The sequence below is a fragment of the Zeus faber genome, assembly GCF_960531495.2.
Source record: "Zeus faber genome assembly, chromosome: 12".
Lineage (NCBI taxonomy): Eukaryota > Metazoa > Chordata > Actinopteri > Zeiformes > Zeidae > Zeus > Zeus faber.
In genome coordinates, this window is record NC_137196.1 from 21154032 (window position 1) to 21177743 (window position 23712).

General features: G+C 44.0%; 2 protein-coding genes across 2 annotated transcripts; both read left to right on the plus strand.

Annotated features, from left to right (window-relative positions):
• The first annotated feature begins 403 nt into the window (after nt 1-403).
• On the plus strand, nt 404-5419 carry LOC307237565 (uridylate-specific endoribonuclease C-like). Its single transcript, XM_080010305.1, has 7 exons — nt 404-445; nt 1864-1963; nt 2606-2714; nt 2839-2960; nt 3381-3493; nt 3673-3826; nt 4270-5419. The coding sequence occupies exons 1-7, from the start codon at nt 435-437 to the stop codon at nt 4528-4530; spliced, it is 870 nt and encodes a 289-aa protein (XP_079866431.1). The 5' UTR covers nt 404-434; the 3' UTR covers nt 4531-5419.
• Nucleotides 5420-7595: 2176 nt separating this feature from the next.
• cc2d1b (coiled-coil and C2 domain containing 1B) lies at nt 7596-23707 on the plus strand. Its single transcript, XM_080010273.1, has 26 exons — nt 7596-7724; nt 7867-7985; nt 8300-8444; nt 8977-9080; nt 9553-9672; nt 10513-10650; nt 11295-11592; nt 12176-12294; nt 12865-12943; nt 13564-13641; nt 13900-14039; nt 14167-14239; nt 14799-14935; nt 15120-15237; nt 15439-15611; nt 15965-16090; nt 18032-18090; nt 18326-18442; nt 18942-19015; nt 19526-19584; nt 19780-19831; nt 20115-20214; nt 20384-20474; nt 20697-20819; nt 21463-21505; nt 21611-23707. Exons 2-25 carry the CDS (start codon nt 7923-7925, stop codon nt 21472-21474), a joined length of 2598 nt encoding a protein of 865 aa, XP_079866399.1. The 5' UTR covers nt 7596-7724; nt 7867-7922; the 3' UTR covers nt 21475-21505; nt 21611-23707.
• The last annotated feature ends 5 nt before the right edge of the window (nt 23708-23712 follow it).

The following is a 23712-nucleotide window of genomic DNA, read 5'->3' on the forward strand; positions in this document are numbered from 1 at the left end:
TGCTTATACTGTGACAGATGTCCGACATGAGGCTTCGAGGCGAAACTGTGATATTTCCCCCCAAAAAATAAACCCCTTTCACGTAACGGCCGGGGGGGGGGGGGGGGGTGGCGGCTGTTACTGCCGCTGCTGTTTGGACTTCAACGTAAAAGGCGCGTTCCACTCCGCTCTTCCTCACTGACCGATGTTTGGCAAACATCGATTTCGATTTCGAAACGATTTCTCCCGTCCGTTCGCCCGTGAGGCAGGGTGCACCCGGAGAGCGCGCGAGAACCGCCTCCTCCGGGAGGGTGCGTGGCGGGAGGGGGCGCGTCCCCGCGTTCTGATTGGCGGGTAACTTTTGATTGACGTCCCGGATAACTGTCCTGCGGGAGGCGCCGCCTATAAGAGCTGGAGACGCTGCGACAGGGGGAACTTCATCTGACAGCGGAATTATGGCAAGGAGGTAAGGTGCTCCCTCGTAATAATGTCAGCCTCGTTTTATTCAGTCATGAACCTAAACTAAAGCTCAACCAACTCCCCTGTTTATCTCGTCGGTTCCCGCTGGGTTTAGAGAGCATCTTTTGCCCGTTGCGCCTTTATTGCGTTCCTCAGATTGGGTGTGAAGTGAGATGTTTCATAACACGGTGCGTTCCGTGGTGCAAAACAGTACGTTCGTTGCGAACTGTGGAAAGGAAATGTTCTGCAACGTAAAACCCCCATTTGCTGTGCATTAAAAAGCAACTGCTCTGTCCCTCAAACAAGCGTCTTCTTTGTGAATCCTGAACAGATTGTGTTTTATTATGTGGTCGCAGCAGATAGTTTCGTTTTACAGTGTTGGCCTGAAATCTGAGGTTTGTAAAGAATGTGCAGCTCTGGTTGCAATTAGAGGACTGATTTAAACAAGGGAAGGAAAAAAAAAATCAAAACAGAAAACTGATGCCTGGAAAAGAAAAATCATCTCCAGTTGTTGAATTTCAATTTTATTGGCCTATTCATGGAGGCGTGACTACTTTTAAGTACTTTTACTTTTAACCATCTGCAGTGTCTCCTTATATGCCACCAAGTCCCTAAGTACAAGCATGTTTATGTTAATAATTAAAATTCCACTGGCAGGAGAGGTTTCTCAAATGTCCCGGTTGCAAAAGTCCATGGTTGCATTCCTTTGATTTAATAACTTCAATGTTTCTTTCTGAAAAAAATGTGGTGTTTGATTTTGTGCGATAATATCAAATAGAGGAAAATTTGAAATGACCTTTTAACGTTCAGGGGTTTATGAAGCAAAACCAGTTACTAATTTTGAATAGACAGCATTAAGAAGGGCCTTCCATGCAATGTGAAATAGATCGAAATGACCCACAATCTTCGTTGTCATCCAGTCCGAGGAGATTGAGAGAGAGTCTTTGAGCTGACAACTCATGTCAAATACCAATCAAAGGCATCATGGGTAATATCTCTCTGGGAAAACAGCGTCACAGTCCACGATTCTGATTAAATCCTTTAATCAATCATTTGCAGTTACGCTCAGTGCATGAGTCTATGTGTAGCTGGAAGGCGGCTCGTTTGATTCAATCTCGGAAAGATATAGTCAGAGAAAATAATAGAGAAAATGCCGGGTGAATACTTAGACAGTACAGGCAAATACAAGTAAAACGAAGCTACAATTTGGATGTAAAGACTTTCAGACCCGTCCAAGAATAAACTCAACTCAACAGTACCACCATCATAACGACTCCTTGGGAACCTTTGTTATGACCTTGGCTCCATCTAAGCCATGTTGTTTTGTTAATTTATTCGCAATAATTTCAAACTGATCACGTCCATTGAACTTTTTGCGGACCCTTGTCTATTGCGCTGGGCCTGTCTCCCCTTCCTTTCCCTTAGTGAGGGGGCGGGCCTGGAGCTCTCTGGGGTTCTGAACCAGCTCTGGAGCCTGGACAGCAACCGTCTCAAGCCAGGGACCGATTACACCATCTGCCTCCAGGTGACGACCGGGGAAATTCAGGCCGAGCGCCAACCCTGCCGCTGCGACTAAATTTGCTTTTTTCCTTTTGCAATGCAAAGCAATAAGCTCAAGATAAGGGGCTAGGGAAAAAAAAAAACTGTGCCCGAGTCCTTGCGAAGAGGGCTGTCAATAGCGGACGGCATCTGAAGACGGACACTTTGATACATCAATAACATGCTGACAACAATTATCAATATGGAATTATTTGAAACGCAAGGATTATATCGCAATTAAATTTAGTATTTCCAGCAGTGGAAAATGACAGCATGGATTTAATTATGACAGCGAGGAATAGCATGTTACACAGCATTAAAAAAATATATATATATGAGTTGGAATGATGGATTAGCCATGTACTGATGAACAGTATAACAGCACTTTCAAATGGATACACTAATGTAATGAGTTGTAATAAATGAGCGGCATAATAATCAAAATGTAAAATAAATCCTCTGTTCTTTGAAGGTTACAAATGAATTCTGTGTCACTCATGTAAAAGGATGTTAATTTGCATAAACAAAAGCATGATGCAAAATGTAGTTGTCAAATGTTAAAATAATGCATTAACTCTTGGCTCCATGTTTTCTTCTCTTTGCTTTTCCTCTTGTTTGTTGGTTTCAGGGAAAGGCGGGTTACGTGGCCCAGGGCAGCAACTATGCCAGAGACAAAGCCCGGGCTCCGCTCTTCTACGTCAACGAGGACAAGCTCAAGAGCATCGGGACGTACGCCCGTAAGAGCCCCCTCCAAACTCAACCCCGCGACGACCCGTTCTTGCCCCCGTGCGGCAGTTGTCGCCGCTCTTGGGAGATCCTGGGAGAGCGCCACGCCTCATGTCCGCACCCTTCTCTTCGCAGATTTCATCAACCTGCTGGACAATTATGAGACGTCCACGGGCGTAACGGAGACGGTCACGCGAGAAGAGATGATGGAGAACCGCCTTTTCATAGACGCCATTGTGGAGACCGATGTAATGAAGGTACTGGGACCCTCGCAAGAGATTTGCGTCAAAAGTTGATGACAATATATTTTCTTCTTTCATCTTAGTTTTTTTTTTTTTTTTTTTTTTTTTTACAAGGATGTACAGAAATTCCAAGTATGACTTGTTTTCCTCCACACCACTAATTTTAGCCGATCAGTTTCGCATTCTCTATCGTGTTCTACTGTTTGTCCATCCATGCAAATCTCTGGGTAGTCATAACATACATAACAGGAAATATTTTAAGCCAAAGGCTGATTTGTATTATTGTGATGGCATACGTGTGTCCTAAGTTATACTTACACTATGCTGTCATAATTTTTTATTTTCTATTTTTTTAAGATCTATATTTCATTCATACATAGCACAATGGCCAAATTTCCCGATGGATCTTTATTATTTTTTTTTTTTAACTCACAGACTGCTCACAAGTACCTGGTTAGCAAGGGACAGTCTCCATCAGACCCCGGGCAGTTCAAGAGGCAGCTCTATGAAATCTGGTTCCAGCTCTACCACCGGGACAGGAGTGGAGGGTGAGTGACGCAGGGTCAGTGCAAAAGGCAAGAAGAAGAATTCTGCCTTTTTCAAAGGCTGTGATGTTTGTTTTTGCTATCAAGTCATAAATTAAAAAAAAAAAAAAAAAAAAAAAAGTCTGTAATTGTTCTCTTCCTCTGAACACAACCAACCTTTCGCCTCCATTCTTTCTTTAAAGTGCGGATTCCTGTGGATTTGAGCACGTGTTTGTTGGGGAGACGAAATATGGCAAGGAGGTCACGGGACTTCACAACTGGGTCCAGTTCTACCTGCAGGAGAAGCACGGCCATATTGACTATAAGGGCTACAAAGCGAGAGACAACAAAGACACAGTATGAGAAGCATTTCTGTCACTGTTGCAATAGAACATTATGAATACACTGTGTTGACTTGTGGAACCATAGCACGGGAATTTGCAGCGCTGCAAGACGCCTTCTTTGGAACCATTGCTTTTCGCCCTGTATTATGAGGGGACAGTATCTCTGTCATGTTTTGCATGCAAGATGTTCAGGTACCTGGGCCAGTGCATGCTATCCCTGCACTGGGTGTTGGAAACAGGATGGTCCAGGCTATGGCAACATTTTGCCCCAACTAGAGACAGTTGCTTTGTCGTCCCTGTTGGTTAGTATTTCCTCCAGCCCAATAGCTCACCCCTCTCTTCTCCCGAGTGTAAGCCTTCTAGCTTGTCCATTGTAGAGGGGGTGAAAGAACCGTTTCCTGCATGAGAGATACATTTTGAATTGCATTTTTGTTCATTTCTTTGTCTGTGTTGCAGCCCGATGAGGACGACCATATTCTGAACCTTCAGTTCAGCTGGAAGGGGCTCGTGAAGCCTGTAGGGGGCTCCTTCATCGGCGTCAGCCCCGAGTTTGAGGTGGCCCTCTTTACCATAGTCTTCCTCACGTCGACCAGGAAGATGACGTCTGTGGTGGTGAAAGTGGACGAATACATGCTGGAGTTGGTTGTGTATCGTCACGGGCATTCCATTGGGACATCCTTCCCCAAACTGCTCAGCAGCAACCACAGAGATCTGTAATGATTCCTTGACATGTAACTTTCCCCACAGTTATGAAAAGGATGCATTTGATAACCTTTGAAGTACTGCAGTATTATATTGAGATGAATTATAATCAATTTCCACCAAACTTTGTCCAAAGTTGATTGCACTAAGTAACGCATTTTTGTCTGGCTTATTTTTTTAATCAACCATATTTTTGCATACTACTGCATGCAGAATAATAAAGTAGTAGTAAGAGTACATGTAGGATTCATGACACGTAGGAATCATGACATATACATTTGTAAATAATATTGAGTTGGAGTGGTCTGACTTATCCGCTCCACACTTCACTTCACGGCAGGATCTTTACAGCTGGTTAAATATCAGAACTGGCAACCCTGCATTTGATTTATTTCAGGTTTTGATCTGTATGGATGGTTTCCCAAGGAAGGTGTCGGATACGCTAAACATTATCATTATGGGTTAATATCATATACGTTAATGCAAATACAAAAACAGTAAACCCTCCTTAACTTGTTTTAAAAATGAATTTAAAAACCATTTATCATCCTTAAAGATATTATCCAAAAATAACTAATGTCTAAATGCATTATATGAGTTCACGTTGAGGTCTCGCACGTCACGTCAAAACTCTTGCATTTTATTTTATAGTCCTTGCTGCTCAAATTTCCTCATTTTACATTTTTGTTTTATTGTTATTGTCAGCCCTCAGGTGACATGTTTTCTTTTTCTCTGCTTTTCTACTGTTTGTTACAATGCATGTGTGAGTATGTGTATATATACACCATCCCATGAAGAGGACTATACTATGTATGTGTTTATATGTATATTTTCTGCCTTGTATTGTTTACATGCAAGCAACTATTGCCTTCTTGAGTCTTTAAATAAAAATTGTTCAAAAAAATAAAAAAAATCATATACACTACTCACAAAAAGTTTGGGATATTTGGCTTTCGGGTGAAATTTATGGAAAATGTAAAAAGTTCATGCTACAGTGATATATCATGAAAGTAGGGCATTTAAGTAGAATCATGCAATGGTGATTTCCTCATCTCAAACAATTTATTGAAACAAAAGCCAACAGTGGTGGGCATACCACAACAAAAATGTCAATGTCTCAATAACTTGTCATGTGCCCTTGAGGATCAATTACAGCTTGACAACCACGTCTCATGCTGTTCACAAGTCGACTTATTGTCTGCTGAGGCCTGGCCCCCCACTCTTCTTGAAGGGCGGCCCTCAGGTCATTGAGGTTCTGGGGTACAGAGTGACGAGCCTCTACACGGCGACTCAGCTGATCCCATAGGTTTTCTATGGGATTCAGGTCTGGAGAAAGTGCAGGCCACTCCATTTGAGGTGCCCCAGTCTCCAGCAGCCGTTCCCTAATGATGCCACCTCCATGAGCTGGAGCATTGTCGTCCATGAATATGAAATGAGGCCTGTGTTGTTCATGCAGGGGCACAATGACTGGATGAATTATGTTATTCAGGTAGTATGGGCTTGTCACTACCATTCACAAAGTTAATGGGCAGTTCTGTATTGACTAGACACACCTGCCCACACTATAACACCACCACCACCAAAGGCTCGTCTGGTGACAACAGTGGCTGATACATAGCGCTCTCCTTGACGTCTCCGACATCATTGGCGGCCATCATTTCTGCTCAACGTGAATCGACTTTCGTCAGAGAACAGCACTGAGGCCACTGGTGCCTCGTCCGGCGTAAATGCTCCCTGGCCCATGCAAGACGATGATGCCTGTGCCTGGTGGTGTGGTCAGGTACCCTTGCAGGTCGTCTAGCACGCAGACCACGCTGATGTAAACGGTTTCGAATGGTCTGACGTGACACTCGGGTGCCTCTCACCTCCCTTAAATGTGCCTGGAGTTGAGTGGCATTCATCATCCGGTTCCGCAGGGCACTGTTCACAATGAAGCGGTCATCAGTGTGGGATGTGGCCAAAGGACGTCCACTTCTATGCCTTTCTGTGACTCTTCCAGTCTCTGTATCTCTGTTGCAACCTGCTGATGACACTCTGACACTCTAAGCTCAGTGGCCACTTCCCCCTGAGGACATCCTGTTTGAAGCCTTGCTATGGCGAGGTACTGTTGATCAGTTGTTAGGCGTCGTCTTGGTCTCATGATGTCAAAATGTGAACAGCATGAAGAGGACTGTTTAAATACCAATTCTAATTGAACCAGGAAATGTATTGGTCGATTCATGGATCAAACACCTGTTGTGAATTTTGCCGTTCAGCTCCTTGTTAGAGAACAGCAAGTTGTGCAAAAAGTACTGAAACATTGAACAGTTGGACATGTGCATTCAAAAAATTAGAGAAGGTCAAAATAAGTTCACCCGTAAAGGTTATAGTGCATTTTAGGTTCATCCTGAAATTTCACCTGAAAGCCGAATATCCCTAACTTTTTGTGAGGTGTGTGTGTGTATTTATATATTAAAAAAACACTTCCCGTTACTTACGTCATAAAACACCCACACGCCCATACTGCGCACGCGCACTAACTCGCACTAACTGGCGCTGACTCAGTGCTGCGTTCCAACTGAAAGTGGGCTCGGAAATCGGTAACTCCGAGTTGCTCCAATCTCAATGTGTTCCTTTGCACATGGACCCGCGCCGTAAATGCGTGTTTATTTGGCAACGTTTGTGAATTCTACACGTCACAAGAAGGTGACCTCACACCCTAAACGACCGAGGAGTTTAGATCGAAGTTGTGCGCGTTTAAAAATAAACATGCATGTGACAAATAATCTCTTGAACTTGAACTTGGAAACCCCTGCGAGGGGAACTCGTTCGCCGTCTGTGACGCTATGTTACTGTGTGACGTCATGTCTAGCCTCCCGACGAGCTCGGGTCGGGGCGACCTGCCCCGGGGTGTCCGACCCCCCCGTCGGGATTACGGATTAAACGCCCGTTCCTTTGCGCCGTCCGTGGCCGCGGCACACGTACGTCACAGAAACGCCCCGCGAGTGCTGAGCAGGCGCACTAACTCTGACAGGACCGACCCGTCACCTGCGAGAGAACTGCCCGGAGCAGTAGCGGGCGAGCGGGTAGAGTAGCGGGCGGCTCGCCGAGCTAGAGGAAATTCACCCAGTGGTCGCAGTGAAGGCAGGCGGAAGCGTTCGGCGCGTCGCGTCCGTAAAATGATGGATAACTTGAGGCGGCGTTAAACCACATTCGCTAAGCTAGCTGCGGTACGTTGGTTAGCTATTAACGACGGAAGCTAAAAACAGCGCCCGACAGGCGCTCACATGACAGACTCTAGCCGCGCACAGTGGGGCTGTTAGCGCTGAGCTTTTCCTGTTGTTTTTGATTTTTTTTTTTTTTTTAATATAGGTTTGTTTGGTTGAGCTTGGTTCGCGTTCGGGTTCGTTGGAGAAAGGAGCCGCAACATGTTCGGAAAAAAGAAGAGGGCACCGCCGGCCAAGGGTCAGGGCGCTGCCGCAGCCAAGCAGGTGAGTCCCTCATGTTGTTTTGATGAGGTGGAAAGATGGAGACCTTTTCCGCAGGGGAATGGCGGCGTTTCAGGAGCACACGTTGAGAATAACAGGCAGTAACAACAAACAAAAGTAATACGAATTCAAGATAAAAGAACAAAAAAAAAGGATGTCTACAACAACCCCTAAAAAAATAAACAATACGCCTCTGTATCATCAATTCACACAGGCACGTTTGTATATACGTACACATCCTGTGTGTACAGTAGTTATATAAAGTAGATATTTGTGATGGTGAATAAATTCTCCTTTATTTCTCGTCTTCTCTCCAGATGGGTCTGTTTGTAGACTTTAACCCAGAAGAGATGATGGCGGATATGGGTGAATCCCTGGACGACCCTTCGCTGGAGGCTGAGCTGGCTGCTCTCACAGGGAACGCAGTTCCAGCTGGTGGTGGGGCAGGGCACAAGTCCAAAGGTGAGTGATCAGGTATTTGATTTGGGCCCATGTCCTGTTGGAGGTTTTCGGGGTGCTAAACCTGCGGCGGCTTCGGCCGATTTGGCCTCAAAGGCGTGATCCTGACTGGTGCCCCAAATCCCCTCCCCAGGCTGACCCACATACACAGCAGCGCCGCTTGGATGTTTTCATTTAAGGCATATGGATACTGGGTAGTCTGTTTTCCAATACCTAAAATCAAATTGCTAGCTCTTTTCACAAACAAGTGAAAGGCTTCAGAAAGTTCAAGCATGGCCGTACAATGAACAGGGAGGCATTCAGTCAGTCAACTTTGGTTCATTGATAAGAGGTCATGAGGGAAATGTTTGCTTTTTTTTATTCAATAGAGAAAAGCTCTTGATCTGAAGCACATCTAGAATTCATTTTTCAGGTCCACTGAAGGTATCTGGTGCAATGCAGCCAAGATACAGTCGTAAATAATTGCTAATTTAAAGGGATTCATATCATATAATAACAAATTGTTAAGGTAAATCCCATAATCTTTGTCTTGTAGTGCCCTTGCCGATGGAAGACATAGCAAGAATGGCCGACGAGTGTATGAAGGATGTGGACGAAGACGACGATGATGACAATTTGGAAGATGATGAAGATCTCTTGGTTGGTGTTAACCGTGAAATGGCATTTATTTTGCTTGGTACAAACCCCAAATTTTGCATTTATCAAAACATTTGTATGCACACTAAATAATTGTGTGAAGGACTGATGGCATTATGAGGCTGAGGGTTGGTTGTTAAATACTGGGTTTAGCCTCATTCCAGAACACTTTGTGCACTCTTTACTCTAAAAATGCACTGACTGCTTAATGCAGCTTGTGCCAAATCATTAAGCAAAGCAAAGAAAGACCATTTACAGGTAAGGAAGACAAATCCTAAATTATATATAATATTAAACAATTCTACGACTAGGTTCTATGCATGGACATATACATTACATAGAATTAGGCTTAGAAGCTTTTTGAGTGCAATAATGCTTTGATAGCTTGCAGACTATGATAAATGGGGTTCCCAGAGTGTCTATTTGACATAAAACATATAATTTCAATGGTATTTTTGTGTTGCTGTGCTTTCAGGCGGAGCTACAGGAAGTGGTAGGTGAAGAGGAAGCAGAGGATGCGGCGACTGCCAGCTCCACATCCTCTGCTGCTGCTGATTCCTCTCTCGCACGAACCCCAGAGGACTCACCGCTGCAGGTACGCTGCTCTTCTCTTTGGCTACATAAATAGTGATGGTTTGTAAATGTTGGTAGAATTTTTGCTGTAATTTATTTCATTTTGAAAATATTATTTCACACAAGCCAGCCAATTACATAAACCAAAGGTTAAATTATGAACGGATAAAACAAATGGAAAATATTAAGCATTGGTTGTTACATTGGCCTTTTTAAACAATCAAATGTACAATGGAAGTGGTAATCATAAGACATTTTCAAAAGATTACTGGTTACATCCCACACCATCCTGGCTAGTTAGTCAGGAAATTCTAGCAGTTGCTGCTGGTAGCCCAACGGCATGGTACCGTAGAAGCAGCATGGAGTATCCATGCACACTGGCAGAACCTGATGCACGGTGCGCATCAAGACGCACCTCATTTTGGAGGGCGTATTGGGGCGTTGCTGGAGTGGCTCGGAGCCCGGCATGGGGAGGGTGGGAGTTCTCCGCCGTGGTCCCCACACTCGAAACATTTCAAACTCCCGCATGTGATGAAAATTGTATTCTAAATCGGATATGAATTGATCAAATGATATGCTGATATTCTGTCTTATGTCTATTTACGTGCCAACGTCCAGAACTTCAAGGCGCGTTGCATGTGCTGATAAAGGGATGAAAACAAGCACGTCTACCCAGGTGTCATGTTTCCGTCAAAGCCGATCGGAGCCGATAAATACCAGTGACTATTGCATAGTCATTTATCCCGGGACTGAATGCCTGGTGTAACCTTTCCCACTAAAGAAAAAAGCCAGATGTTAGCGGGTGTAGCAGGTTTTTTGTGCAGTGGAAAAGAGATTTAATTATTTTCTTTCTAAACATTAGGAAGCCAAGGTCCCCTCGGCCCCAGGCAGCCTCCAGCACACGCTGGAAGAGCGTAAAACCATGTACAAGATGGCCATCCAGAATGCAGAGGCGTGTGGCGAGTCGTCTAAAGTGAGGAGATATGAGCGAGGTCTGAAGGTGGGTGTGGACAGCACCACTGCTGCACCAACGAGCCGTTCATTTGCCATCGCTATGTATAAAGTGCTCTTGCCATGATCAACATCCATCCCTGCATGGCCAAGTCAAGGCTGGAAAGGAAACTAAACTTAAACTTCTTTTAACCAAGTTTATTGCTGTCTCAATACTCTTAAACACGCCTTGGAACAGTTTTACAGCGATGCGGTCCTCCCTGGAAGTTTAATTGAATTGATTTTGCCAGATACAGCATTGCATTATAGAAAATGTTCTACAATTGGTGCTCGCTACCAGTCTGCCAACTGATATTAAATAATTCCGCTTTTTCCTTCTCGTGAAAAATCTGACAATTGACACAGTGTAAATAACATGAATTTGAAATTGCACCTACTTTTCCCCACCTTATTTATTATATAAAGTAGGCTTGCATGTTTTAGTAGCAGGACCAAAAGGATGTGAAAAATACAATAAATAAAATATTTCTTCAGAGTATAATTGTACCATTATCATCTGTGGCCATGACAAAATACATTAATTTAATATAGCCCCTAATATATTGAGTAAAAATGACCACACAACAGACTGCGCTTTTGTACTCCGCTTCAAGTAACCAGCGGTCCTAATTCTAATTTCACGCCTCCTTTTAGACCCTGGACACCATGTTGACCGCTGTCAAAAAAGGCCGTCTCGTCACTGAGGCGGAGATTCCTCCACCGGTGGTCACTGGAGCCCCGAGCGCCCCCTCTCGCCCCCCAGTTCCCCCGCGACCCGCCCCGCCTCAGCCCAGTCCTCCAGACCTGCAGGAGGCGGAGGCGGAGCCGGAGCCGGAGGCAGTGGAGGTGAAGGACGAAGAGGAGCATTCGTCCTCCGCGACACTGAGCAGCGTCCCGGCTCTAGAGGAGGCGGAGCAACCCGCAGGATGCTTTGACAGACCTCCAACACATGGTCAGTGTAGTACAATGCACACAATTGCGAGCAGGCGGTAATTGTTTCATCTTCTGAAACTATTACTCGGGGGGGGTCCTTAAAATATTTTGATAATATAAAACACGTTAACATTTCCATATATAGTCACATTTTGTTTATGTTTGTCTTAAGTATTACTTTGAACTCTCTTGAAACCCTGTATAACGTTTTATTGTTCATTGTCTCAGTGCTATTATTGCTGCACTTATCCACCCAACAAAATTTTTTTTTTTATCTAGGGCAGGAAACTATGACGTAAAACATTTCCGTTTTTATGAGCCTCGGATGCTCAACTTTCCAACCATCGATTGTTCTTAATCATCCCTATGGTACAGAGATAAATCATTATATGTTTGCACAGTAGAAGGTTCATTCGTGCCTAGCGTTCTGTGAGGTTGTTTTTTTTTTGCTAACAATTAGTAGTTATAATACTCCCCAGTCTTACTGGTACTGCTACTACTAAACCTGTTAGCTCATTAAAATGGCGAGCGTGCCAACCAAGTGACGACTTCAGCCTCACACTGTTGTTGGTGTCGTTGTCACGTGTGCCCTGGGAATCCAGTGGATGAAGAAACAAAGGCAATGCTCCTGGAGCGGCAGCGGGATTACAAGATGGCAGCTCTGCGAGCCAAGCGCCGGGGAGACGTCGAGCAAGCCAAGGTTTACGTGAGGACAAGCAAGGTACGGTAAATCAAGGTTTGCTCGTGGTTACTTACTAACTCACTCAAGGTTGGTCAGGCTCACAGTTTCTGTTCACGCAGCGAGTCACAAGTCACAGTCTGAGCAGCGGCTGCGCTGTGATCGTTAAACATGGACGAATGCTGCTGCTTCTTTTGAGAAGCTGTTTGATTACAGCCATAATGTCGGGATCAATATTCTCAAAAAAAAAAAAAACAGGAAAAAGCAGCGTTCATGTGGAGTTATAGATAATAGCCGTGTGTTCAATAAAGAATGGAACAACATTTAAACAATACTCATTTTGGTGAATTCTGTTTTCTTTGGGGATTCAGTGAACTTTATGACTTGGATACAGTACGGTTAGAGCCAGTTAACTGCAGACCCCCGTCTCCCGTTGCTCCAGGCTGACAGCTCAGTTTTTCTTTCAGCTATGTGAAACATGCCGGCCATCCAGGAGGACGACAAAGGCTGGCTTTATCTTGACGCTCCTGTGGGTTGTTGTTTTGTGCGTATTTGCGTGTGTTTTTTCTTTTTCTTTTTCTTTTTTTTATACTTTATACTTTTGCGTTGCAGAAGTTTGACGCTGTGATTGAGGCGTTGGGTAAAGGAGAGGAGGTGGACCTGAGCAGCCTTCCGCCCCCCCCGGAGCAGGGTATGGATGGAGGACTGCTCTTTTTACAGAGCTATTTTCACACCGCCTTCACTGTGCTCTGCAGAGAAACTCCCCCACCGCTACGGACACTCCCTGAATTTTATACTGAACATCAGACCTTTATCTCAGCTCTTCCCAAGACCCTGAGCTTCGCTACCTGTGTGTTGGTGTTTTTTGTTTGCACCTCTCTCACATGACTTTGTTTTGGAGCTATAATGTTTGATTTACGAGACAAGCAGAGCAGGAGGGTTGGAGGCATTGAGTTTAATTTGAGCTTGAAGAACATGACGTAATATTCTAACAAGGCTCAGTTGCAAGTTTCAGTTGAGATGGTGCCTTTCTTTCTTTCTTTCTTTCTTTCTTTTTTTGTTCCAACCCTCAATCAAGTTGCCACTAATTTTCAGCATTGGCTCCATGGCCCTTTAAGTTCAGAATTGTAAGTAATAATTATAACATTTATTGTAAATGCAGTAAGGATAGAAACCTCTGAGAACTAGGGCTGGCCCATATGTTAAAATTTCGCCCAAGCCTTCTGAGAACCTGCCATGGTTGTAATTTAGAGACGGTTTGTATGATCAATGATGAACATTACTGGATAAACCCTTCCTTTCTGTTTGAAGGAGGGAACTCTAACGCAGTCAAGGAACATTCCTCCGACCAAAAGACACACACTGCACAACCTGTTGCAACAGTACCAGGTAGTGTGTGTGTGTGTGTGTGTGTGTGTGTGTGTGTGTGTGTGTGTGTGTGTGTGTGTGTGTGTGTGTGTGTGTGTGTGTGTGTGTGTGTGTGTGTGTGTGTGTGTGTGTGTGTGTGTGTGTGTGGACGGTGAGTGGTTTGGTTTCCCTACTTATGAAACCTTGTTCTGTTGTGTTGAACATACAAGCATGACTTGAAGCTTCATCACCCTCTGTACGTCATGCATGTCTGACACTGTTCCCCCCTGCCGGTCGCAGTCCCCGTCTCGGCCCCTGGGCCTCCCAAGGACGTGCTGGAGGCCCTGGAGCAGAGGAGAGACAAGTACCTGGAGGCCTGTGCTCAGGCCAAGGCCAGCGGAGACGACCGCAAGGCCCGCATGCACGAGCGCATCGCCAAGGTGAGACCCAGCACTCCAGCCTCCCCCGCCCTGGAGCAGCGGAGTTCAGTGGAACGTCTGACTGGTATTATTTTAACTGAGGCTGTTGTTAATCCCATGAAACCCTTTGATTTCTGCCTGACTACAGCAATACCAGAGTGCCATCCGATCCCACAAAGCGGGCAAAGCCGTCAACTTTGCGGAGCTACCCGTACCTCCTGGTGAGAAACTGTTTGAAATAGATGGACTGTATGTGTATTGGTAAAGTTGTATTCAATGATATGTCCTTTTTGCTGTACTCCTCACTTTGCAAGTTTTGCTAATTCTCTGCCTTCCTCCCATTCTCGTGAACACGATATCCCAGTAACACCTTGAGGGAATTTCTTCAAATCTGGCACAAATGTCCACTTGGACTCAAGGATGAACTGATTAGAATTGGGTGGTCAAGGCCACTGTGAACTCATGTCCGTCCCATTCTCGTGAATGCGATATGTTTGAAACGCCTTGAGGGAATTTATCGAAATTTGGCACAAATGTCCACTTGGACTCAAGGATGAACTGATTAGAATTTGGTGGTCAAGTGTAAACTGCAACTTGACTGGATGGTGGAGGGATACAATTGCGACTTGGCAATTCTAGTCTTTTATTGTAATTGCAAATTGAATTGAATGTATAATAAAAATAAAAAGCAATTTGGATGTTTAATGTTGGGATATGTGTGTACAACATTCAGACTGACCTCTTCTAATCAAAATGCGGTATAATGGCATCCTGCTGCAGGCTTTCCTCCAATCCCGGGGCAGAGCGGAGCAGCAGCGGAGCAAGGCTTCGCCGCCGTGTTGGAGGCAGCCAACAAGCTCGCAACTACGGACACTACAGAGGTGGAGGATGAGGATGGAGACGAGGAAGAAGGGGAGGTGAGCCATCTTTCTATCATACCTGATCAAATTAGCCTCTAGCGGTGTAATTGATGAGTATTGAATCATGATTTTTTTTTTTTTTTTTTAAAGAAAGTATTTACTGTGTCTTTATTAAAAAGTGAAATAGTTCAGGATTGAAATCCCATCAGGTATAAAAAGGTGTCCTGTCTCCCTCTCATAGAGCAAGACCTCCCCAGACAAGGTAAACAAGCCAACACTAGCTGTGCCCCCCACAGTGCAGAAGAGGAGCCCCTCTCCCTCCCCGGACAGAACAGCCACAGAAGGCATTTCAACTACATGTTAGTCCCTGCACTAACAGCACCGTGGCTCCCTCCATGCCAGCCGTCTGTTTTACTTCTACAGTAGCAGTTTGTCCTCATTTGTTGGTGTAGAAATATAATCTCGCTCCAAACTCTTCAGCAACAATAGCCATCAGCAGTTTGATCTGTCCCACCTCATACTTTCCCCTCTTTCTGTCCCTGCTCTTGTTGGTGTGGCAGCCGCTCAGCAGCTGGACTTCTTGGAGGGCCGGAAGAAGCAGTACATGAAGGCGGCGCTGCATGCCAAGCACAAGAAGGACTTGGAGCAGGCCAAGAACTTCCTCCGCACTGCCAAGAGCTTCGACCCGCTGATTGAGGCCGCTCGCAGTGGAAAGGCCGTGGACATCAGCAAGGTGAGCACAACGGCTCTTGTACTTGTTTCAAGTTCAAGAAATTATTTGTCACAAACATATACATACGGTCATACATATATGCAGTGAAATGTCATGACACCCGGTGATTACGCACAATAAGCTCTATAAGCTCTAAAAATACTAAAAAATACCAAAATGTGCGTTATCGACACAATGCCGTGGTGGGAAGTCCCAACCCTGTCGCTGATAAAGGGACGGACTCGCATCATTCAGAACCGCCAACGTGAAGAGATTTAGAGATTGGAATTGTACATAAAAATTCCAACACTTGAAGCCTTGCAATTTTTCTCTTTAGTTATAGAGATTTATAGACCCCGTCTCTGTTGTTGCAGGTGCCATCACCCCCTGGTGACGAGGATGAGGACTTCATCCTGGTGCATCACAGCGACGTGCACATCTCAGAGCGGGCGGAGGAAGTCTACACGCAACTGGCCAAGATCCTCAAAGAGCAGCATGAGGTAGATCCAGAATGTTGTTGCTGGAATGACGACCATTCATATTTTTTATATTTCAGCGCCTTGTGCTATGAGGTTGATTTTGGAATTTACTTATTAATGATTTTAATGATCTTAAATGACAGTGACAGTTATAAATGGATGGAATGTTCCTTTTGCAGAAAGAAATTGTGTTGAATGATACTGCTGCAAAATTATTGCAACTAGGAAAAATAACTCAGTTCTGTCTTTCCATGATTTATGGCATCTGAAAGAGGGTTACAGACCCAAAATAAATAAATTGTAGTTTAATGATGGAAATCACTCAATACGAATAATACCATACATTTATTGGCTATTTAAACTGCATCCCTCGTATTGGACCAGATGCTACGACCTGCTATTCTTCCCCCCCCTTTCTCACACTCAACATCCGCTGTTACGCAGCACACTGAGCGGTCCTTTATTATCCACTAAGGTCTGTTGCTGCATTGCTGAGGTGAAGTGGGGGACTAGTAATCAAGCACAAAAATGTGACCGTAATATTAACATATTAAATGTGAGATGCACCGATTGATCGGCTGGTAACCATAATTGGTCGGTTTGCACCGGCCGATCAGTGTCATATATTTTCAGATTCTGTGCCGATCAAATTGACATGCCCGATACTGTGCTCATGTACAGCACTGGTAAAAATGCCCTGAACTCAAACCCGATACCAATGTAATATTATGTATTGCGTAGTTGACGCTCAAAAAAGAGAGAAAAATAACAAAATAAAATGTTGTCTGTTTGGAGGTACTCCAAGGTAAACAAAGAAGATTAGATCAATTATTTATCGTTTGACAATATTCTAACATTGTGCAGACTGCATATCCTATCACTGTCACAGTGGAGCTCCACTTGTGATAAAAAGTTTGACCCTTTTTTTTTTTTTGTGGTTTTTTTTTTTTTTTTTTTGAGACTGTTCTTGATGAGTAACTCAGTAAAACGAGTCATTTTGATTTGATTCAGTTGGTTTAACGGTAATTACGCACGGTAAGCGAAGGAGGACTTCAGTGAACCTGAGTGAGAAGAGTCTTCCATTTATTTTATTTGTTTAGTTTTTCGTAATGATTGCAATTTATTTGTAAAGTACCACATAAATAAGATATAAATGTATATTTGCACTTAAAGTGAAAGAGTTTAATTTGAAGTTTGAACTGGACATTTCCATGTTAGTTATATGTTGTGTCCTAGTAAAAGTCAGTGAGAGTTACAGGTTGAATTCTACTGAAACTTGGTGACAGTCCATATTATACTTTCAGTCCACAGTCCATATCCATATCCTATTTTATTAGAACCCTGTGACAGTTTCATCTTCTATTATTGTTCCACAGTGAATAATGAACAATAATAAACACAGTGTCAAAATCAGTAATCTCATTGTTGTGGTAACTGAAATTTGCAGCGGTAGTCTGTATGTAAAGCTGTCCAATCACATGATCGTGATCATATCACAGGATGTATTTGTCATCGACGTACAGCAGATCGGAAATCAGAATCTGCAGGGCCGATGTTAAATAATCTGAAATAGGAATCGACCAAGAAAATAGCAATGGGTGCATCTCTATTTGGTAAAGAGGTTTGGTAACTTTACGAGATGATGCATTTCAAGCGGTATATCCTCATGATATGAATTAGTATACTGTATATACTGTGTATATTTAGCTGTAGTAGCTGACATACGATGTAATTCACCTCATTAGGAGGTGGCTACGGTGTGAATAACTGATGGAGTCATTTAGCTGCAGGAACTCAAACACCACAGAGTTCCCTGCTACGCTGTTGTGCTGCACACAGTATTTTCCCACAGTTGTCAGGTCTGGGATTATTCTCAGATGATATACTGTACTACCTGTCAAATTTGTTATGGTTTTTATCAGCGGGAATCTTGTTTATAGTTTTCTTCCTACTCCCTCCTAGAAATGTATGACTTACTCCAAGGAATTCACACACCTGGGTAACATCACAGAGACAACAAAGTAAGAGGTTTAACTTTACATTTATTTTATATTTCCTTCTGGCCGATCCAATGTTTTCTTTTTATTCGTCTTAATTAATGCAGACTTGTAAACATATCAGCAAGGTGTGTGTGTGTGTGTGTGTGTGTGTGTGTGTGTGTGTGTGTGTGTGTGTGTGTGTGTGTGTGTGTGTGTGTGTGTGTGTGTGTGTGTGTGTGTGTGTGTGTGTGTGTGTGTGTGTGTGTGTGTGTGTCAGGTTTGAGAAGATGGCGGAGAGCTGCAAGAAAAGTCTGGAGATCCTGAGGTTGTCGCAGGCCAGAGGTCTGGATCCACCCAAGCACCACTTCCAGGAGAGAACCTACCACACAGTCAGGTGCGACGCACTGGCCTTTCTGTTGAATGTCATCATTTAGGTTTCCAACATTCAAAGTTATTTCCCCCTATTTAAAACCATTGATGAAAACAGTCTGATTGTTATTAATATTGATTAGTATCGTCTGCTACATGACCATACAAAATATTCTCTGACCCTTAGATGAATCCGACACCAACTTGGGAAGTAGAGTCACATAAAAGCTGTAGATTTCTGTTTTGAGGCAGATATGCAAAGCATACGTTGACTTGATTTTATTTAGGTAATTTCCTTAATTATTTTTAGTTTAATAGTCGTAGCAGTTCAATTATTATTATACATATTTTGGTTTTTCTTGCGCATTCTTCAACCTGAAACTTGTATCTACAACTTCACACTGCGTTGTCTGTGTTTGATGTAGATACGAAGGTTATGAAATCTTATTTCTCTATTTCTTTTCCTGCTCTATTTTTAATGATGTTCTTTCTTTTCTCTCATGCCCTGCCCCGCCCCGTCTCAGGATATTCCCAGAGCTGAGTAGCACTGAGATGGTCGTAGTAGTGGTCAGAGGGATGAACCTGCCTGCTCCCAGCGGTAACTTTCACTGTCATCACATCCACACCAGCTCATAGCTGGACTATGCAGGGAGGGGGGTGAAAATAAATAAATCAGGTTTTTGCTTTGTAGAAACATATGGGGAGTGGGAAAATACACCTTGACAATGCGTTAGCCACAGAACCATTATCATTTAATGTAGGTCTAATTTATTTGCACATTTTGAGATCGACCAATGCCTGCGCTTGCAATGACGATTAGTGTTGTCAAAAAGCCTCCACGACTGGTTTTGAAAGGAGCTGTTAAATAACTGTTTATGTTCACATTTAACTTCAGCAATTGTGTGTCTTAATTTGTTATTGTTATGAAATTGTTGTATTTTATCAGAAAAAAACATGATATCAGCATAATATCAGCCACCATGCTCTCTAAATATCGGCATCGGCCATTGAAATCTGGGTCTAAGAACAGACTTTCATTCTGAAAATGTGCAGAAATATCACGTGACGCCAAAAGGCTTGTTGTGAAGTCTCCTCTTGATCTGTTTAGGGATCCAAACAAATGAACTGGACGCCTACGTGAAGTTTGACTTCCCCTACCCCAGTACAGTAAGTGATCTGCAGAACACACTGATGTTTCCAGGTCTCCGTTAAAAGGGAAAGTGGTGTTTTTACGATGGAACTGAAGAATTATACATTTTGTTGGTCCATGTTGTTTTTGTACTGAGAATTTGTGCCACAACACGTCATTCCACCCCTGGTGGGTATCGCTTCATGGAGCTATTTTGACATTTCTTTGAACAGGAGCAATCGCAGAAGCACAAAACAGCCGTCATTAAGAACACCAATTCCCCAGGTGAGACACGAGACAAAGCTGTCGATCCCTGTCTGTGTGGGAATGTTTACACCTGAGTGGAGGGAGGAAGTAAGGGGGGAGTGAGGAAGAGATGTGTAGAGGAGGAGGTAGAGCTTCCTGGATCGTAAGGTGAAGATCAGGTTCCCGGATCAGCGAGAACCAGAAGCTCTGTAATATGGAAGTGCAAGATTTTGGTGACGTCAGCGCTAGAATCCCCCACTACGTGCGACTGGGTGGAGTAGCCAAGCTTCTGCGCAGATTAATTGTTTTTCCTCTTCACCAGAATACAACCAGAGCTTCACGCTGTCCATCAACCGGAGCCACCGGGGCTTCAGGCGGGTCGTCCAGTCCAAGGGCCTCAAACTGGAGGTGCTGCACAAAGGGTGAGTCGAGTCACGCCGCCTCAGCGATGACCTTCAAAAGATGTAACCGAACCAGAACGGTTAATAGGGGGGGGCCTTTCTTTTCCCGAATAACTCCTGAAGCCAGTGGGGAAAGCGGACGCTATTCTGGACAGACAGTGACGTAAACGTCCGTGTTGTCGTGTGACAGGGGCTTCCTCCGGAGCGACAAGCCGGTGGGGACTGCGCTGCTGAAGCTGGAGAAGCTGGAGAACCAGAGCGAAATCAGGGAGATTGTAGAGGTGAGAGAGATTGAGAGATTGTATTGTATCATGCGATTTAGATATGGTCGTGTGGCGATTCACAGTTGTGTGGTCATGACCAACGATGACAAGGCCGCGCAGTCTTTCATTACTCCTTTCATTGCACATGAGCTCTGAATGTTATATTTGGAAGACTGGAAGATTGGTCTGATATTAAAGGCTAGGGTAAACGGTTAGCTTCCCTCACCTCCTGCATTTTAGGTGATGGACAGTCGCAAGCCCACGGGGGGTCGCATCGAAGTGAAGGTCCGCCTGAGGGAGCCCCTGAGTGGACAGGACCTGCAGACCACCACCGAGCGCTGGCTCGTCCTTGACCCCTCGCAGGTAAACCGCGTGGTCGGCCGCTCGTAGTATACTCCTGCCAAGATTATTTTTTCCTAATTCGATTTTTCCGTTTTAATTCAAGGCTGTGCAAAGCTTCACTGACTTAATACTTTTTTTTTTATTCAAGCCATTGGAAAGCCTGTAGGGAATTTAATTAGAAGAGACACAGAATAGAGGCTGATTCATGATGATTCAATGTTGGATCACCAGCAGACAAACAATAAACCTTTTGAAAAAGCAGTGGTGATTTTCGAATAATAAAAAATAAAAAATTATTTAGAGAAATACTATGACACCTTTTGGAAAAATACCACAGAATTTGTTAAAAAAAAAAAAAAAAAAAAAATTAAAAATAATATTTATCAGTCTTTCATACATTTTTGGGCAGTTTTCTTTTGTTGTGGAGAGACAGGAAATGAGGGGGTAGAGAGGGAGCGATACGCCGTTTTGCCTGTGCGCTAGACACGCTTCTCCGGTTCATCCACCAGAACCGCCCCAAAGTATTTTTAGGTTTTGCCCACGATTTGCCAGCTCCCCTGCAGCACCGTCAAACATTTTGTAGTCTACCGTACATAAGTATGTCAGTCACCGGGCTCCACTGCTGCACATTTCTACGACACTGAAACGATGTTGTGATCCTCAGGTTCTTCTTTAGATGCTGCTTCAGAATGAAGACCGCTCACACGGTACGTCCAAGACCAGGGAAACAGCAGTTCATCCTCTGCTCACCAAGAGTGTTATCCAAATATGAAATCAAAATGAATTAAACCTGATTCTTGTTTGTCTTCCAGATTTACGGCACTCGGATAGGATCGGCGGAGGAGGACAGTAGGGGTCCTACGCGGCCCGGTTCAGCCGCCCCGACACGGGTCAACATGGGTCTTTTGACACGTTGCGTTTTGCACAAGCTGCGAGGTCAGCCGGCCGGCCGGCCTGCGGGGGGCGCTGCAGGAGCAAGACACGCTGCAACCGGCTCCTGTGCATCCACACAGCTAGCGACCTGTCTTTAAGTATGGGATCTTTTTCAAATCGTAACCCCCCCCCCTTTTTTTTTTTTTCCCCCTAACTATTAAACAAATGTTGCGCCAACGCTGAGAAGAGCTGCTTTGTTTCCTGATAAGCTGCTATCAGGAAGCTGTCTGGAGCCGTGTGTGTGTGTGTGTGTGTGTGTGTGTGTGTGTGTGTGTGTGTGTGTGTGTGTGTGTGTGTGTGTGTGTGTGTGTGTGTGTGTGTGTGTGTGTGTGTGTGTGTGTGTGTGTGTGTGTGTGTGTCTCCCCCCAGTGGGATTAACGCAGTAAAGAGAGGAAGCTGCTGCCTTGTGTCATGTCATTTCCTCTTGTAACGCGGTCGTTTGCTCCCTGATAAGCTAAACCTGACCCGGCTGCCTCGGAGGACGCCGGTTATATCAAAGAACGTGTACATACTTACTCTCTTAGAATTGCACTTATGCACTAATACCAAAGTAATCACTGTTGCTGTAAAATCCTGCGTATTTGAAAAGTGTGTTCCGGCGTCTACGACGACTGAACATGGAAAATGTAAAAAATGTTTTTTTCCCGTCTATTGGAGTCAGCGGGTGTTTTCGGCGTCGCACGAGTGGTCGTTAGAAGGAATGCGCTTTTTATTTTTATGTATTTTATTTTTGTTGGAAAAGTGGACGGAGAAGTCACAGCCTTTGCACGGAAGGTTCGATCTGTTCCAATTCAATATATTCTGACGTCACTTAGAAGCTTCACTTTAAGTTCAACGTATCCTCACCGTCGAGCCAAGTATGTCCTCGGCGCTTCTGCTGCCACTAAGCTGCAAGCGGTGGGAACGTCGTCACTGGGGAACGGGTTTAAGGGTCACTACCGGGCTCACTCATCTTTTCTTTTGTGGGTTTGTTTTGTTGCACTAAGTTGTGCACGTCCTCGTCATAGGAGCGTGCTGAGGCAGGACGGCCGAATCTGTTCAGAGTTAATTGCCAGTTAACTTTTTTTAATCCCAAAATGGCTGTTTAAATGTTTGTATTTAACATTTCAAAATACACCTGTTTCTGACCTACAGAAGCATCTGTAACCATGGTCTGAGGACTCCACTTCCATTGTAGATAACGGGTCAACACCAAGGGATTTCTTTAAAAAAAAATTTTTTTTTTGTTATGGCAGGTGATTTAGCAACGAAGATCCTCAGTTCAAGCTGGTTTAAATGAGTATTTCACTAACGGAGGCCTAAACAGAAGCCACGGCGGCTGCAACCTGAGCCAAGTGAATCCCGTTTCTGTCCCGTCTCGGCAATGTGTTACTGTGGTCACAACATTTTCAAGTCCCTGCATTCTGAGTTGTAGTTCATTTAGCGTCGGCGCAGGTTTCATATGAACAGCTTCCTTCACCAACTTCTAAATTCGAGTCGTATAGTTAGTGTTCCTGCCTGCTGGGTTTACAATGTGGAACAATGACAAGACTGTTTGAATTTTTCAGCGCGTATTTGGAGGAAAAAGAAAACCTTAAGACCTTGTATCAACTGTTTTGTATCTTTCTTGCATGGAAAATAATCGGGATTAAGTCTATAAAGTTTTTTTGTTTTCTTTGGTGCACCGTAGACGGACAACTCTTATTTTAAAGTTAGTCATTTAAATGTATTCTTAATCATTTTAAATATATTTGAGAGTATCTTATTGTTGGGGAAAAACTCCTCATACTCTGAATAATGTAAATGATTTATTCACGACCCATGCAAAAATATATATATATATCGCACTCAGTTCAGTTTTCTATAAGTCTTTATTATACATATACTACAATTTTCTTTTCATAAAGACCACTTTGATATTTGTAGTGTAAAGAAAAAAATAAACATGTTCAGGGTTTTGGCTTTTGGTAGTTTTTTTCCCCCCCCCCCCCCTCTCACTGAT

What these genes read in the sequence shown, in the direction of transcription:
- LOC307237565 (XM_080010305.1), top strand. An exon ending in ATTACACCATCTGCCTCCAG is followed by an intron (nt 1,964 to 2,605) that starts GTGACGACCGGG and finishes TGTTGGTTTCAG; the next exon opens with GGAAAGGCGGGTTACGTGGC. An exon ending in GAGCATCGGGACGTACGCCC is followed by an intron (nt 2,715 to 2,838) that starts GTAAGAGCCCCC and finishes TTCTCTTCGCAG; the next exon opens with ATTTCATCAACCTGCTGGAC.
- cc2d1b (XM_080010273.1), top strand. Translation starts at nt 7,923, where the DNA reads ATGTTCGGAAAAAAGAAGAGGGCACCGCCGGCCAAGGGTCAGGGCGCT. An exon ending in TCCTCAAAGAGCAGCATGAG is followed by an intron (nt 16,091 to 18,031) that starts GTAGATCCAGAA and finishes ACTCCCTCCTAG; the next exon opens with AAATGTATGACTTACTCCAA. An exon ending in ACTTCCCCTACCCCAGTACA is followed by an intron (nt 19,585 to 19,779) that starts GTAAGTGATCTG and finishes TTCTTTGAACAG; the next exon opens with GAGCAATCGCAGAAGCACAA.